General features: G+C 41.9%; 2 protein-coding genes across 2 annotated transcripts in view; both read right to left on the bottom strand.

Annotated features, from left to right (window-relative positions):
- slc16a4 (solute carrier family 16 member 4) overlaps window positions 1–12,424 on the bottom strand; it is a 45,117-nt gene extending 32,693 nt beyond the window's left edge. The window contains exons 1-3 of the mRNA XM_064299966.1: window positions 10,500–12,424; window positions 9,566–9,644; window positions 2,479–2,636 (exon numbers count right to left, since the gene is read on the bottom strand). Coding sequence (XP_064156036.1) covers window positions 2,479–2,501 — 23 coding nt within the window. The 5' untranslated portion in view covers window positions 2,502–2,636; window positions 9,566–9,644; window positions 10,500–12,424. The remainder of the gene's footprint in view (window positions 1–2,478; window positions 2,637–9,565; window positions 9,645–10,499) is intronic.
- A 2,303-nt stretch (window positions 12,425–14,727) lies between these two features.
- lamtor5 (late endosomal/lysosomal adaptor, MAPK and MTOR activator 5) lies at window positions 14,728–17,656 on the bottom strand. Its single transcript, XM_064299965.1, has 4 exons — window positions 17,497–17,656; window positions 17,077–17,138; window positions 16,335–16,452; window positions 14,728–15,311 (listed from the first exon to the last, which is right to left on the bottom strand). The coding sequence occupies exons 1-4, from the start codon at window positions 17,529–17,531 to the stop codon at window positions 15,251–15,253; spliced, it is 276 nt and encodes a 91-aa protein (XP_064156035.1). The 5' UTR covers window positions 17,532–17,656; the 3' UTR covers window positions 14,728–15,250.
- Between the last annotated feature and the right edge of the window lie 8 nt (window positions 17,657–17,664).

Raw genomic sequence — 17,664 nt, 5'->3', positions numbered from 1 at the left:
GATCATGGTTCTGGTCTTTTTCATGTTTACTGCCAGGACCCAGGTCTGGCAAAGTTGTTCTAGCAGATTCAAGTCTCTCTCTCTCTCTCTCTCTCTCTCTCTCTCTCTCTCTCTCTCTCTCTCTCTCTCTCTCTCTCTCTCTCTCTCTCTCTCTCTCTCTCTCTCTCTCTCTCTCTCTCTCTCTCTCTCTCTCTCTCTCTCTCTCTCTCTCTCTCTCTCTCTCTCTCTCTCTCTCTCTCTCTCTCTGCAGCTGTAAGGGCATGCAGTTTCATAATGCCACACATCGCATTTGTTTTCATTCAGATTTGTGGCGTTGAAGCGTTTCCTGAAAACTGTATTCATAGAACCTGAGAAAGGCAAAAACGTAACTAGGTAACTAGCACCAGGCCAGGTATATGGGTCAGCCGTTACCTTTTGGATGTCTTACCACATAAAGGCTCCAGCTTGTTCAAAATTCAGCAGCAAGAGTTTTATTTAAGAGCAGTAGAAGGACACATATCACCCCAATCGTTGCCACACTCCACTGGTTTCCTGATAGTTTTAGGCCTGATTGTAAAATGTTATTATATTTAAAGCTTTACACAGCCTGACCCCTACCTATATTCCTGAGCTTTCAGTGCCATACAGTTCTGGAAGCCTGATCGGTTACTCACAGAGTGATCTCCTCGCTGTCCTGTGTTCCAGACTAAACACTAAACGTGAGAGACCCTTCTCAGAGGACCACGCTCTGGAATTCACTTCCTGTTACAGGTCACAGGAACATTTCTGTGCACTAGAAAGGCAGGGGCAGTCAACAATTTTAGGTCTCTTTTAAAAACGCTTTATTTTTCATTAGCCTTTTGTTTAATTTCCATTTTGTTATTCTCATCTTATTTTTATGTATTTCAATAATCTCTTATCCTTTTCGATGCTGTCCTACTGACTGGCTTCAGTATAGGCCTTTCATCCATCTGTTTCAAAGTCAACGGTAACAATGGACGAATCAGGGACAGTTTGCATCACTGTCGAGTCACTGTATCTCATGCGCCTAGCGGACAACTGGACTTGATGTCCCAACTGTGAAGTCTCTGGCTCCAAATAGTACAACATAGCGGCGTCCACAAACTCTACAGTCTATGGACTGGGCTAGAGTTAGGCTCAAGAGTGCCACTGAGGTGAGCTCTACAAAGACAGAGGCTGAGGACAATTCAGTTCAGTCAGTTCAGGAACTTCACTGAAATTCATTTCTGAATTGACCTGAAATGTCATTTCTCCAAACATTGACTAAAAAGCAATAAACCCATGTAATAGGCAGACACAGATTTCTGGCCTCTGGATGACTCCCTCTTTTTTATTTTACTTCCGACGAGCAACCACCAGCATGTCACAATATGGAATTAAAATGGCCGCCACTCCATGTGGCCAGTGCAGTCATGTGGCACAGCCTTATAAAGACCCATAGGACACACCTTCCCTACACTGATCCCAATGGACCACTACACATGCCACATTGATATTCCAGTTCTGAATAACAGAACTTCCAAAAACAATAAAACATTGTATGATGAAACTTTCTTTTAGATCTGATACATTTTGTAACCCATTAAAGAGACAGATGAGAGTTTTAACGAGTATGATACGTTCTCAGTGTCTTGCCTGGAGAGTCACACCCCATTTCTGATCATCATGAGACTGTTTTACTGATGAGTTACAGCTCTGTCAGACAGCCACTTCCTAGCATTTTAGAACTGAGGACAAAGACCCTAATACGCTTTACAAGTGGCTAATAACTTTACAACCCTTCAAAGTGACTGTCCTGTTTGCAAAGCAAGTGACTAAAATACCATATAAAATGGTACTCAATGGCAGTGTCTTTACCCTAAGCTGACCACTAATTATTTTTCGCAAACCCAGTTTCAAAGGATGTTCATCAAAACATAAAAAAGAAAATCAAACAATAATTATACACAAAAAATTTGAGTATGAGATGTCAATGAATTACGTTTAAGTAAAAGATGACCTGAAATTACATTGGTAATAAACTATATATGACCCGTGCATCAGATCTCAATAATTACTAAGGTAAATGCATAATATTAAATCAACAATCAAGACTACAGGTACAGCTGCAGTCTTATGGGGCCTGCCTGCTGCTCAAACACAGGTATACCTGCAGTCCTATGAGGCCTACTTGCTGCTCAAACACAGGTACAGCTGCAGTCTTAGGGGGCCTACCTGCTGCTCAAACACAGGTACAGCTGCAGTCCTATGAGGCCTACCTGCTGCTTAAACACAGGTACAGCTGCAGTCCTATGAGGCCTACCTGCTGCTCAAACACAGGTACAGCTGCAGTCCTATGAGGCCTACCTGCTGCTCAAACACAGGTACAGCTGCAGTCTTAGGGGGCCTACCTGCTGCTCAAACACAGGTATAGCTGCAGTCTTAGGGGGCCTACCTGCTGCTCAAACACAGGTACAGCTGCAGTCTCATTGGGCCTACCTGTTGTGTTCTTTAGGAAGCATGCTGTGGCAGTGGAGGGGGCAGGGGCAGTAGAATGTGAAGGAGATTGGAGGCTTATTCTCTGGTCCCCATCCTCTGGGCTGGTGGTGCGGTGTCAGAGGTATCAGTCTAGGGCTGCCTCCTGATTATCCTGCTTCCTGCAGAAGCAACACAGGCACTGGGCTGAGTCTCTTCTTTACTTGAAACCAAGGAGGACAAAGGGCACACACACACATGCACACACGCAAATATGCACAAGCACACGCCCGTGTATGCGCACACACACACACACACATGCACACACACACGCACGCACAAGCACACGCCCGTGTACGCAGACACACACACACACACACACACACACACGCACACACGCACGCACAAGCACACGCCTGTGTACGCACACACACACACACGCACACACACACGCACACGCCTGTGTACGCACACACACACACACGCACACACACACGCACACGCCTGTGTACGCACACACACACACACGCACAAGCACACGCCTGTGTATGCACACACACACACACACACACACACACACGCACACACACACGCACACGCCTGTGTACGCACACACACACACACACACACACACGCGCACGCACAAGCACACGCCTGTGTACGCACACACACACACACACACACACGCACAAGCACACGCCGGCGTTACGCACACACACACGCGCGCGCGCGCGTGCATGCAGAAATTCACCACCAAATAGGGTGCCCCACTCTGCCATTATAACGTCAATAACACAAAATATGAGCCTTTGAATATTTCGATAAAGAAGTCATTTTGCTGCTCTATAGATCCAGACCAAAGAAAAATCTCCGGGTCCGGAAGTGGTCGTGTGATGTCACAATACACAGTATGTGTCAATCACATAAATGAACAGCTGACCCAGCAATTTTTTAAACTCTGTGACATACCAGAGTTTAAAAAACCAAAGGACCAATGAGAGGCCAGCTAGAAGCAAAACCATTATTTAATGAACTGAAGAAGAATTTAGAAAAGCATGACCTAGGGGTGACATAGGGGTGACAGGAGGTAAGAGCGGTTGTCTAGGCAGTCGGAGGGTTGCCGGTTCGATCCCCCGCCCTGGGCGTGTCGAAGTGTCCCTGAGCAAGATACCTAACCCCTAATTGCTCCCAACGAGCTGATTGGTACCTTGCATGGCAGCCTTTCACCGTTGGTGTGTGAGTGTGTTTGTGAATGGGTGAATGAGAGGCATCAATTGTAAAGTGCTTTGGATAAAAGCGCTATATAAATGCAGTCCATTTGCCATTTACCATGACCTGAGATCCATCATAGACAAAATGTCAGAAAGTACAGGTTCTAAACTCTGATTTTCTTGAAAAATGGAACAAATTCTAAGAGTTTTTTTTATCTGTAACGAGACAAACCAGATGACACTTCTTTCTTAAATATATTTGAATCTAAGGTGATTTTACATTTAATAGAATAGTGATGTCACAGAAGCCCAATTTCAAGTTGTCTCCAAAGCTTTTTCTAGTGGTTTGGCAAAAAGAAAAAAACTGGAATATCTGGGCTTGCAGACACAAAAGGCACATCTGCATTCTTTGTCTCTTTATCACAGATTTGTACAAGCACTGCAATGTATTTCAAGAGCTTAAATGGGTCAAAACTTTACCCTCAAAACTGTACCCTTTTATAGGTGTGCAAATGATTTAGTTAGCCAGGTACAGTATTAGGACGTGTTGCTAGTTAGCACTGTAGATTTAGATAAAATAAATGAAAATTGACCCTATTTGCTATGACCATCATTTCCAGATGTCTATCAAGGCTTACCTAACTGACAGCATCGGTGCCCAACCTTACACACTTGTCTACTGTAACACACATTGCTAATACAAACAAACTAGGTATGCAGCTAGCCAACATTTTTACACAATTAATTGCTTAACTAGCATTGCAAGGTAACCTAATTAGCAAGCTGAGCATCAACTTTATTTGCCCAACCAGCAACCGTGGGTAACAGCCACTTGCCTGACTAGCAAGGGCTTGGTCAGCTTGGTGACATTTAAATTGACCTATTAAGTATTATGCTAGCTAAAGATCACATCTGGCTATTTATAAATCTGCACTCTAAAATTGATAGTACATGCTAACTATCAAGCGTGCAGTTCTGGTGGCTATTTCTGACAGATCAAGACAAGCCTAGCTATGAAAAAACAGAAAGAATAAGAGTTTGACAGAGTGACTTGGTGTTCCTTCATACAGCTGTAAGACTTACATCAAAGCATTGACCTATAAGAAGCGTATGCCTCCTCCAACTCTCTTTTTTCGATAGCGGTCATGTGACTCCCACATACCCTTCCTAAGAGCAGTAACCCACAGCAGGAGAGAGCCAACAAGTGACTGGAGAACGAATGTCAGGACCTATCGTGTGTTACAACCATTTCAACCAATCATGGCATTTTCCTTTAAAAACCGGACACTTTATTGGTTCGTACAGAAACTGGCAGTGATTGACAGCACATGGCACACCCATTATGAGGTTCAATAAACTCAAAATCTCTCCCCAATCACTACAGAGAAAAGTTTTTATTTTATTTTAATAAATAATTACAGCTACGATTATTCAGGGAAGATCCCAAGAAATGTCAATTTTTGGCAAAGATATTGCTCATTGCAGTCCTGACAGAGATACTTTGACTCAACCAAAATGGGCGGTAAAAATGCAAAACAGGCTTGTCTCTCTCGCTGTCTCTCTCTCTATCTCTCTCCCTGACTCCCTCTCCCTCTCTCCCTATTGGTTCACAGGTGTGACTGCACAGCAAATAAGATTTCTTTCTTGAAGGTGTATAATGAAGGTCGTACACTGAGCCGACAAAATAAATGAAAAGATGACAGTCAAAAAAGGCAACATTGTGACAAGATATAGATAATCCAGACAAATATTTTAGCAAGCCATTTCCAAATCCAGTTTTTCCAATCGGAAGTAATATGTAGACTGAGCTTGTCACTCGGGCAGACAGAGGTCCTTCAGTAACAAAACCGAAATCCACTTTGAGAAAAAATCCTGAAATGCAATAAGATATATTTGAAGTAGAAATACTTCATGAACCTTCTGTCTGTTTTTTATATGCCAATAGTTTAAAGTCCAAATCAGGCTAAATTTACTACATTTACATCTTGTTTGTTTAATCTGGCAAGTGAATAAATACTTTATTGAGTCTAAACATGCCTCTATGACCCCAGACTGAAAAAAAAAATTGCCAGGTCTTCTATTCTTGACTGTGTTTGCAGAGTTTACAGACATTACCATTAAATCGAATAATCACATGCATAATGTGTATTACATAAATTATAACTGTCAGTTTAAAAGTGATCTTGTGTCAGAATGGGGGGACTGAATGGGATGCACCACAGATGGGCAGGGGGGTCAAGGTTTAAAAACTCACAGCAGATGTTCCCAGAGAATAAACAAGGGAACATTGCTTTATGCCAAACTTTGAGCATCCCCATCGTTCACAACATCCTCCCTCAAAACATGAAGCCTACCCATCAGAGGGGCCGGCAGCTGCTGAGATTGGCTGCTGGGTGAAGGGTCAGGGGTCACCGTTGAAACTCCTCATGGGCTAACATCAGGTGGCCGCGCCTTCTCTCTTCTGCGACTTCCTGTTTGCTTTCATTGACCTTCAACCCCAGTTATTCGCAGCATGCTATCACTGATACACCAACACCAGAACACAGAGTCTTTGGTGTGGATAACTTTCCACCATGACATTTAGATATGTAACATGGGCAGAGAAGTTCCTTAACGGCAGTGTGTGTGTGTGTGTGTGTGTGTGTGTCTGTGTGTGTGCGTGCGTATGAAGGGTCAGGAGAGGTGCAGCCCAGTTGGCTGCAGACCAACAGACAGCCAGCGACACCCTGAGTAACCTTTATCTCCAGCCTTTCCCACACATGCTGTCTCCCCGTTTGGCTTTTTACACACGTCAGGTAATATTATGTCCTGTGTGTTTCAAAGACGGCAGTTTTTACAACATCTCAGGATTATTGAGTCCCGCATGTCCCCTGAAACGAACTGGCACAGAAACTGGCACGCAAAAATGGCACAGACTAGGCATAGACAATAATGCCCCACCTTACACATGCCACACAAATAACCAAGTTCTAATGTTGTTACACTGTTAACAATAATGATCTGTTGACTATGTATTTGGAGTGTGAAGTTCTGGTGTGAAGTTCTCCAGTGAAGTTCTGGTGTGAACTTCACTGGACTCACTGTACACATAAAATGGTGTTCCTCCTTTAGCGTGCTTATATAGAAAATGCCATACATCCTTACAGGACCATCCAATTTAACATAACATAACATAATAAGGGGAACAGGCCATTCAGCCCAACAATGCTCACCATTTTCCTGACTAAATTAGTGCTCTGATTACCGACAGACTAGATAGTACCTAACACTGTATCAAACCTAGTCTTGAAAATACCCAGATTTTCTGCCTCTACTTACGTGACCTGGCAGGCTATTCCACACACTGACCACTCTCTGCATGAAAAAAATTATTCCTAACGTCTGTATGGAATTTTGCTCGTTTCCATTTACGTCCCCTCATTCAACTAACAGAAATCAACTTGAATAATCTCTTGTAGTTCACTTTGTTGAACCCCTTTATGAATTAAAACACCTCAATGAAATCACCCCTGAGTCTCCTTTTACTGAGCTTGAAGAGATTAAGCATTTTAAGTCCTTCCTCGCAGCTTTTATCTTTCATACCAGGAATCAATTTGGTTGCTCAACTTTGAACTTCTCTGAATTTAAAAGGCTTGTAAGTTTATTTTCTGACAATATAAGCCAAATGAAAGACTTTGAATGGAGATTTTCATAGGGACTGTTTTGATGTACAGTTCACAAGTCCAGCTACGTGCTTTAACCAGGGCTCGATTCAAACGTTACTCATTTCATTTAAGTGTAACCTACTGTTTTTTCTCATTTTCAGGTAAATACGAAGATTTCCAAGAACAGCACCCGGTGTGCTTTCCAGGACATTCTTGGAAGAAGCTACATAAGCCATGAGCGGTAGAAAGAACTAAAGGTGGTGTGCTTTTCAGAGCAGACTGCCGCGACTCTTTGGAAAGAAGCCCTTTGTTCCCCTTAAGCCAATCCTTTGGGGCTCTTACTCAGAGATAAGTTCTACTGTACAGTGGTAACTTGCCAAATGGTATTATGTGCATTGTGAGACATCTTCATTGACAAATCAGTGACACTTGTAGAAAAGAAAACCTGTTGTAAATAAATTTATGCCAACGCCCCGAATGTTCCCAGCACAGCACCATTTTAGGCGCTTACATTCTCAATATTATCAACACTCACAGCATTCAGCACCAGGCAGGACTGCAGGCAAATGGTACAATGTGCAGAGAGAAGAACAGTAGCATGCTAGTTTTCTGTTAGCGTCAGTTTGATTCTATCAAAATCACGATTAAAATTGAGCAAAGGGCTCCGTGTTTCTCTAATCACACACAAAAGTGATTTGGAATGGGTAAAAGTTCATAATTCATTACATTACAGGCATTTAGCAGAGGGTCTTATCCACAGCAACTCACACAACATTTTACACTGTATCCATTTATACAGCTGAATATATACTGATGCAATGCAAGTTAAATACCTTGCTCAAGGGTACAACAGCAGTGTCCTATCCAGGAATCGAACCTGTGACCTTTAGGTTACAAGTCCAGTTCCTTACCCATTATCTACCGGCTACCGGTTGCTGCCAGGATCCGGTTCAAAGCCCTGACCCTTGCCTACACTGCAGCCAACAGGACAGCCCCCATCTACTTACAGGACATGACTCCATTCTATGTGCCTGCTCGACCACTCTGCTCTACGGCAGCAGGGCGCCTTGTAACCCCTCCCACCCGACCAAAGGGATCACAGAGCTTCTCCACCCTAGCTCCCCAGTGGTGTAACGAATTCCCCGTCCCTCTCCGAACCTCCCCCTCACTACCCATCTTCTGCCGTGGCCTGAAGACTCATCTCTTCAGACAATACCTAGACTAACCACCACCACGCTGTATATTTCACTCTAAATCCCCCCCCACTTTTTCATGATACTTGTTACATGTTGCCCCATCCCAGCACTTTTTGGTAATTTGTATTTGTCCTAATACTGTAGCTTATTCTTCTGCCTAGTTGGCTTTGCAGAGGTTAGGTCTGAATAGTGTTCACTGTGTGAACACTGTGTGAACAGTTGTCTACGATCATGAAAATGCACTTCTTGTACGTCGCTTTGGATAAAAGCGTCTGCCAAATGAATGTAATGAACTAAACTGTGTTCTTGGCTAGAAATAGCTGTACAAAATAAGTATTGTATCTCACTGAACCTGTGTTTAGTAGTTGTCTATGACCATGAAATGCACTTTTTGTACATCGCTTTGGATAAAAGTGTCAAATAAATGTAATGTAATAGCAATTTCTCATGACATGGACGTACTCAGAATGCACCTGTATTTTTGAACAAATGCTTGACTGTGTTTCAACTTAATTACATCCAGTAGGATTTTTAGGGTGTGAACGTACAAATACACGCGCCCGCATGCACACACACACACACGTAGCCTGCCCAAAGGCAAACCAACAACCAAATGTCTTCAAATGTCTTAAGACCATATTTAACATCTTTGACAGGACAGATACAGAGGATATGATTTCTGCTCCAGGACTCTTGAGGTACAAGCATCCATAAGCTCACTTTCACTGGCTCCAGTACTTTGATGTCCTCATTTTATTTACATTTTATTGATCTATGCAATAAATGTTTATTTTGACAGATTAAGAGCTCAGTACTCTAACAATTCACCAACAATACAAGCTCAAATTCATCAACACAGGACTCATCTTTAGACTGGGATTCCTCATTCTTGTCAACCGCAAAATATACTTCCCTCTGGGATTTTACATTACATTACAGTTAATTTACGACGATAATTATTATTATTTTAAGTCTTAGCTTTGTCTAATACCTATGAAAAGTAAGCGCATGGGGTGACAGGCATTAACCACGCAACTACAGCGAAGGGAGTTGTACTTACCGAAAACTTGAGTCCCGTTGTAGTTCCTATGTGTGCGTTTCGGAATTCTCACTTTCATAGCGCCCATCGAATGACTTCTCTGTGCAGGACAGATAAATGAAACCATCAGTCGCTGTTGGATCGATCGTGCCGCGTGTTACGTCAGTGGACGTGGAATCCGTTGCAGTAAATTGTCAGTCCGCAGCGCAGTGCCCAGGCAGCGCGCGCAGAGTCATGTTATTGAACAGAGGCTCGACCCGCGCTGCCGGAATGCGACGCTGGAAAAAGATACGCGCATGAGGCAAGGTGGAGATGCAGCACTGCCTCTAGCTGCAAGGTAACAGATCCGCGCAAGTGATACTACCGCAACCACTGCCTGCGATCCTAAATCGGTAGGGTAATAAAATATCAATCTCTGATCTAAAGCTCTTGGTGTACAATGATGTACGCGGCCATTAAGTCATTTTAAAATTAAGACAATAGCAGGTTTACATTCAAACGGTGATGATTATTGTTTAAATATAACACATTTGTATTTAAAAAGAAAATGTCAAAATTAGAAATCAAAAGACGACTAAATTACAACGAATCCTTTTAGTATTTCGAGTAGCTACTATGCGTGACCATCGACGACAGAAAATGTCTGTATTATTTTAAAGGAATCCATTAATTATTCCAGTCTAAAAAACTTGTTGACTTGCCGAATATTTTGATTTCGTGACAGGTTACAAGTTTGGCACCATGCAGAATATTCCGATAATTCTCTGGTTTAGCTTGCGCAACAAAATCTACACAAAAACTATTCGTGTAGCGCAGTGAATGTTTACGAAACTTTTGTAAACTGTAATTGTATTCTGCATTATCTATACACAGGCTACACTAGCCACACAAAAGACTAATCCTGATCATAACAACAGCAACCATTAGGCCTATATTGTTTCTAGTGGACACTTACCTGCATTTGATATAGTACACCAATAAAGGCTTTGATAAAACACTGTACAATTCACACAAATGTCTCGGGATGCTTGTAACTGCTGGTCCGTGTCCGGTGGCTGGAGCTCCATCCCATTGCTGATTCACTCTGCCTCCTCCTGCCCGTTCATAACGGAATAGCCCGCCAGCAAAACTCAGTGAAATGTTCCTTAGTCAAATCCTCCTCGCGGGAACGATGCAGTGCAGCAGTATTGGAACGTCCTGGAATTTGCCTGTTGCTATTTAACATGTCAGCGACACCCTGCACGAGTCAGTAAGGTCACAGGAAGCCTCAAAGCACCCTCCAGAGTGGCAGTCACGTGATGTCGAAACGATGGCTACTAACTTCTCTGTGCAAAAAAAAGCCGAATTCTCATTCTGAACGCAGTCATAAATTAAAGTTACAAATGCTTCTCCACATTCTGTCAGTTCAGATGTCCTACGACACAAGTTCAAAAGGACAGCGTAAAGTAGCCTACATTGTTAGTTAGCGAAGAGTTTTAATTGTCTCATGAAAGCGTTAAACAAACGGAAATAGGCTATGTTATGGTATGGAATACCAAATTAGCCTAAACCCCAAAATTGTTGTGGTATTGAACGGCCATGAATCCGATATGGCATAAAATATAACAATTTAAAGAGGAGAAAATTAAACTTGCCTTTTTATCTTTATTATTTTTCATTTATTTTTTGTTAAAACACGGTTAATCCGCTCATGTAAACGATTAGTTAAAAATATATTTTTGTACAGGTCTCGCTTAGCATACTATTGGCTTAATACTTAACACGCATTTCATTATAAATTATTGTCCCGAAATAAATTTTAAAAAACGATATCGAAATCTTCTTCAACCAGACAAAACACATTTTAGAAGATGAGAATGCCGTAGATTAGACGCAGGGAGTCTTCGCCATTCCAAATGAAAACATTTACAGGCTCAAAACTGAGGTGCAGGCTTTAGACTAACTGGCAAACAGGTGGTATGGACGATATTATAGCCTAATGGACATTTCAATATTGCCTAGGTTACCCCTAATTCAACAATCCTGGTTAGGCTACTCCCGGTTTTAGTAGACTATACTCCAGATCCAGGATAGCAAACGCATTCATGAATATCCATACATATTTAATACTGTCCAGGCTATAACTGTATTTCGTAAGACGGTGACATTGATTTATGGGGTATTGCTTACCACACAGGCCTGCAACTCTGGGCAAAATGCAGAACGACATTAGAAGTATTAAACTGTTGCCATGACATGGGAAAGGAGAAAATAATGGCCCTCGACACTCAAGAGGTCGGCTTAATAATCCCCTTTCAAGTAAAACTTTATCCAAAAATTCCGTGAAAATGTGTTCGCGAGAAACGTTTCAGCGCCACATAGAGCACGTGTGACATTCGGGAATTCCGCGGAGCATCCCACGGTTGTGAATTATTGTCTCCGATGGCTAAAATCACCGCATCGTCTCTAACCGGTCAGTGCTGGCTGGGCTTGTCGCAGGGTTAGCCTCTGCCTGTGTACTTTTTAAGACGTGTTGCCTCTCCTTACTGTAAAGGAATCCCAAGAAAGATAGGCCTTCTATTTTCTCCTTCGAAATTATAATCATTTACACTTTACTCTCCAACGGAATGCGAAGAGAATGGCAAGAGTATTGTCACATGAGCAACAAACTATCGCATTACTCCCTGGTGACGTTTCCACATAACAGACATCCTGGTGGATCATACAGCGTTATTTACTGCAACCCTTTCAGGTCACGGTCATGGACATAGGAGCAGTGTCTTGTGCCCCACTTAGGAATCAAAACTAAAATCGTTCTGCATTACCGACTAATTTCCCCTCAAGAACAGCGCCTTCTTTTAAATGTGGGCGCGTGTTTCTTCTCCCCGTGCTGATCAGGGACTTAAGCCGCGTTTCCACCGCAGGAACTATACCCCGGAACTAGGAACCTTTTGAGGAACTCAGTGCGTTTCCACCGCAGGAACTAGGGTCTAAATTTAGTTCTGGGGGCTTTGTTTTACCCCCCAAAACGTTCCAGCTCGGGGGGTAGTACTTTCCGAAAGTACAGGAACCTTTTGGGTGGAGCTTGCAGCGCTGAACATTTCTGATTGGTCGAGTACTCGCCGCATTTGTGTTGTATTTATTTTCCGCCATTACCCGCCATGTTTGAAAATATGCTGCGGCAAACCAATTTATTTTCATAATAACTTCAAATCAAACTTGTATGTTATGCGGCGCAGTAGCCTACTTTTGGTTATAGCCTGTCAACGTTTTGGAATTATAACGTGTGCTCTTCTGTTCTTTTCTTGCTTTAGTATTCGTTTTATAAAATGCTAAGCATTCGTGCTGGGACAGCATATTACGTACGCTACCAAAACATTCAAACGGATTAATTCGGTTGCTGAATATTTTCTTCCGGATTTTCTTTGTTAGCCCGTTGTAATTGACTCAAAACGTTTGATACAGTTATGTGAGGTATGCGGTAGTTCTGCATAATTAACATTGGTGATACAGTACAAGCAAACTGGAAATCACCTTCCGCACTTTTTATCCGGGTAAAATAACAGGTTAATTCTAGTAATCTTCGCTTTAGCTTTTTCAGACTGCCGTAATTTTACTGCCATTTTTCAATTCCACGAAAAGACCAGGAAGACTATGGACTAATTTATGGTGCATGGTTCGCATCTGGAGGGCACACTTCGCTGCTCGGCTAGCAGTAACTTCGAAGGAAAGCAAACGGTGGCTGTAGCCTACCACTACTAATTTACATTTTCACGCAAGTCCGAGTTTTCGTTCTATTCTTGTCATTTTGCAATTAGCCTCTATGGAATTGACGACGAGAAAGTAATAAAACAGCAAATTGTTTACAACGTGTGCATGTTTTCTGCTGTTAATGAATGTGTTTGAGAGGATATATGAAAATCAATAAATACAAAAGTAACCATATATAGTCATTGTTGGTAACCCGTTGTATATAAGTGGAATAAACCCCTCCGGGCTGTCCCGGTTATTAGAAAATAATGTAGGCTACTGCGGTGGTAGTATGGGGTTACAGAATAAATCATATGACAGATGGACCGACGACAACGTCAGTGGGCTAATTTGCCTAATCTTCGCGGTACTTTAGACCCCGGTGGAAACGCAGACAACCATTGGCTGAAGGAACCTTTTAGTTCCTGGTAAAGTAGTTCCTGGGACTGAAAGTTCCGGGTAATTTTGGTGGAAACGCGGCTTTAAGGTCTGGTGGTACTTGAACCGTTTGGTAGCGCTTATCCCGTCAGTGCTCTTCGTATTTTCTGCCCTCTGCTGCTGAAAGGGTGGCACTGCAGCTGGTCCAGCAGATCATATCTGCACCACATCCTCCCTAAAAGTAACACTAAATTGAGCGGGACAAGAAGGGCAAAGGTTACAGGCAGGTTTATGAGACAGGTTTATGTTAGATAATTTAAACTTGTGGTCAGTGGTCAACAAATTTACTTTAATTTCCCAATTGTCTACCAATAGCTTTCAGATTAGTAGAAGTATCCACAGAGGCAGTGACCAATAAGGTGTGGTCACCAACAAGTGAAGGCCACAAAATGTTGTTTTTTCATACTTCAGTATGAGTTTCACCAAACAGAAACTAAATTACTCCTTCCATTTCTATTTTGAGAGAAACCTGGAGATCAAAAGCTCTCAGGAAGGACAGGAAGTAAGTCCTTGCTCAGAGATAACTGTTCTGGATTTTAATTTATTTGGCCCATTCACATATTTTAAATTGTACTTTCCATTTCCATAATGCAGAGTAAATGCCAATTTAACCTCAAGGGTAATTTCTTATATTGCTAGTAAAATATTTTTTAAAGCCCTGAACCTCATGTTCATGAAACTACACTTTAAAAACAACACACCAAGAATGCCACCCCCCCCCCCCCCCCCCGCCCCACCAAAACAAATTAAAAAAATACAGATTGTATATGAAGTAAAATCAAGTAGAACAGCCAATCTGGTTCTGTATGATGCCCTAGATGTTCCTATGAATAGCTGAATCAAATCTAAAAAAAGCTACAATTGAAATAACAAACACTTTTTTTATTACAAAAAGTAACTGCTTTTCATGTTATCAAATATTTTCCATTCGTTATTTTTAAATAGATCTTACAGCTGATAGTCCAGAGAGACAGTCAGAAGCTGTAATGCATACAACCAGAAACCAGTCTCAACACTAGTCTCCTCAGTAGTCTTTAATAAAAGCCATAAATTGTTAAAGAAAATATTAAATGTGTTTTCAGAAAAATATTTCACAAGCATTATTTCATACAATAGTTCAAAGTCTCCTTGTTCAGTCCTAAGATTTTGCTTTTCTGGTAAACAAAAGCATTAGCACTGAAGGGAGACAAAAACATCTAAACAGTACATCATATTAGCTGACTTTAGTAAGGTCTTTACAAAGAGAATAGGAACTTTTTAAATACATGATCTGAACACCATTAAACTAGTCAGTCAGTGGCTTGACAGTCTGACATTGTTATATCCAAAGCAAAGACTGACACAAATCCTCCAATAATTAAGTGTCAGGCTAATTTGGGTTAGATGAGAAAGTAGGGCTTCTTCTGTTGGATTTGACTTCAGAATCGCATTGTGTGGATAGAAAACAGCACGAATCATCACCCTATGACCTCTTGAGTACACGCAACATTAAGCCATGACAAACTGCGAGAAATAATCAGCCTTTCTTCGACGGCCACATCAGGAGGCCATTTTGTGGACTGCGACTGTGATGCTCCCATGGGTTTTCATCAAGATGTTTCTGCAGAGAGGAAACATTTAATGACCACACGTTAAAAAGCAACATTTACTTCAGGAAACAACTTTAACACAAGTCTAAATTGATCCAGGATCAGTGACTGATGTGGTTGAAAGGTGAAAACGGTTCTCTCCCTCTCCACCTTAACCGATGTGTGGTGAGCGTTCTGGCGCAAAATGGCTGCCATGCATCACCCAGGTGAGTGCGGAACATTGGTCGTGGGTGAGGTGAGTTCCCCTTCATCACTGTAAAGCACTTTGAGCATGAAGAAAAGTGCTATATAAACACAACAATTCATTAATTTGTTAATTCATTCATAAACAAAATATTTGATGGTCCAACTGTGATGATGGTTCCTGTGGTAAGTGCAAAATAAGCACAAGGCTAAGGTAGTCCTGCACTGTTAAATGTTTAGAGCACCTAGGAGGACAAACAGCCCTATGCAGTGAATCCGTTCCTGAACAGGCCTGAAAATGGTCTCATTGGAAATTGTACTTCACAGGTGAATGCGCATTTCCGTCACATCCACTAGGGGCAGCATAAACAGAGCCACTAGACTTCGGCCACAAAGGAACCATATAGAAACAAAGTAAAAATCTGACGAAGCAGATACTACATTAATAAATGAGGAAATATGGGAAGCAGCCTGATTAGAGTTCCTTATCCTCACATTTTAAATGCAGGTTTGACAGGTGAAAGTGGTAAACAAGGTTCTGTGTTTACAGTGGCTGCATTTTATAGCTTGTAATTCAGTCGGAAGCAGTAAATGTGTATAAAATACAGCCCCCTCAGAGCCACAGAATCAACCACCAACAGCCCTCCCACTGCAGTGTTTGAATAATCTCAGATTAACATTTAATGATATACTGATTCAGCAAAAAATCAGTTCCATATATTGCATGGTGCTCATGGCTATTTTTGGTCTGTTTTCAGCAACACACCGATATTTACAAATTATTATTTGTCACCTAGTGGATTAATTATTACTAAGACTCCATTTCCCATAGTTCCCTCTGATCGTCTCACCCCGAGTCGGACTCCAGGCACACGGTGGGGGTGTCGGTGGGGTCCCTCATCAGCGACGCTGCCTGTCGCGCCAGAACAGACACCACCCCGCCGTGCTCATCCGAGAGAGACCCCCGGCCTGCAGACAGGACGGCAGCAAACAGACGTCAACAGCCTGAGCATACCATCACACACTATCACTGTTCTATCAATATGGAAATAAACTGCTTCAGCATTGTATCAGTCTTTAATTGAGTTTAATTACGCTTGCCTAAAATAAATTAACTGCTAAAAAATATATACAAGCATCTCCAAATGAGGTTTCATTATTAATGTGAAAAGAGTGAGTGCACAAGACAAGATGATCCAAATCAATAATTAAACTACAGTATTAGCCTAAATTATAGTACAAATTAGGTACAATAAAAATCGTTTTAAAACAGACTTGAGGGGAGGAAAGCACATTCTTTGGGAAGGGGGGTTTGCAAATTCTTCAGATACGTTTTATTTTCACAGTTTTACTGGATAGGTCCCCAAAACAAGCAAAACACTTTTCTGAAAGAACACACTCTACTCTAGTACTTCAAGAAAACATGCACGCGAGACGGCAGTTCTCAAAATATGTGATACTATGTGTATGACTGACTGTAAAGAACAGTGGAAAAACAACTTTCACAAGTTCTCCGCAGACAAATTAGATGCAAGGACACCAACAGATTAGATTACCGCCGTGTACTCTCAAACTGCAATTCGCTCCACTTACATCCTAAATTGTGACCTTGTTGATCTGTACAGAGGACGCCGACGATGGAAGGATTCTTCATACTGCACAAGGGTGGAAAACGTAAAAACAATACTGCTTTTAGCTGGCAACAGCCCAGTGTTGTGTACAGTCACAGAACTCTCTTCTGTACAGGCAACGTTATTTGCGTAATTTGGTGAATACGCGTCACCTCAATCATCTAGGCATCTAGCTTTCTAGATTGACTCAACTGTCAGTAATTAAATTGACTAACTTCGGTAGCCAACAATTTTTGCACTGAAATGTGTAGAAATTCATGGATCATTAGCTACAAGGATAAAACAAGTTTGCTAGCCTGTCAGCTCGCTAGCTAACAAAATGATAACATTACAATTAAAATGGTGATACACTTTGATCGTAAAATTACAATTATAAACTTACGTGTCGTCTAGGTGCTGTTCTAACGTCGACTCCATTGTTGTCTGTACAATAAGCCAGATATTAAGACCGATGTTCGCCTTCAATTTTCTCTGTTCTTGCTCTTCCCTTCCTCCTGTGCTGTCAGCTGACAACCGCACACATGACCACTCATTCTAAGGGTGCCCGCAA

This window comes from Anguilla rostrata, chromosome 11 (assembly GCF_018555375.3).
Source record: "Anguilla rostrata isolate EN2019 chromosome 11, ASM1855537v3, whole genome shotgun sequence".
In the NCBI taxonomy this organism is placed as follows: Eukaryota; Metazoa; Chordata; class Actinopteri; order Anguilliformes; family Anguillidae; genus Anguilla; species Anguilla rostrata.
This window is presented reverse-complemented; position numbering and strand designations above follow the sequence as displayed.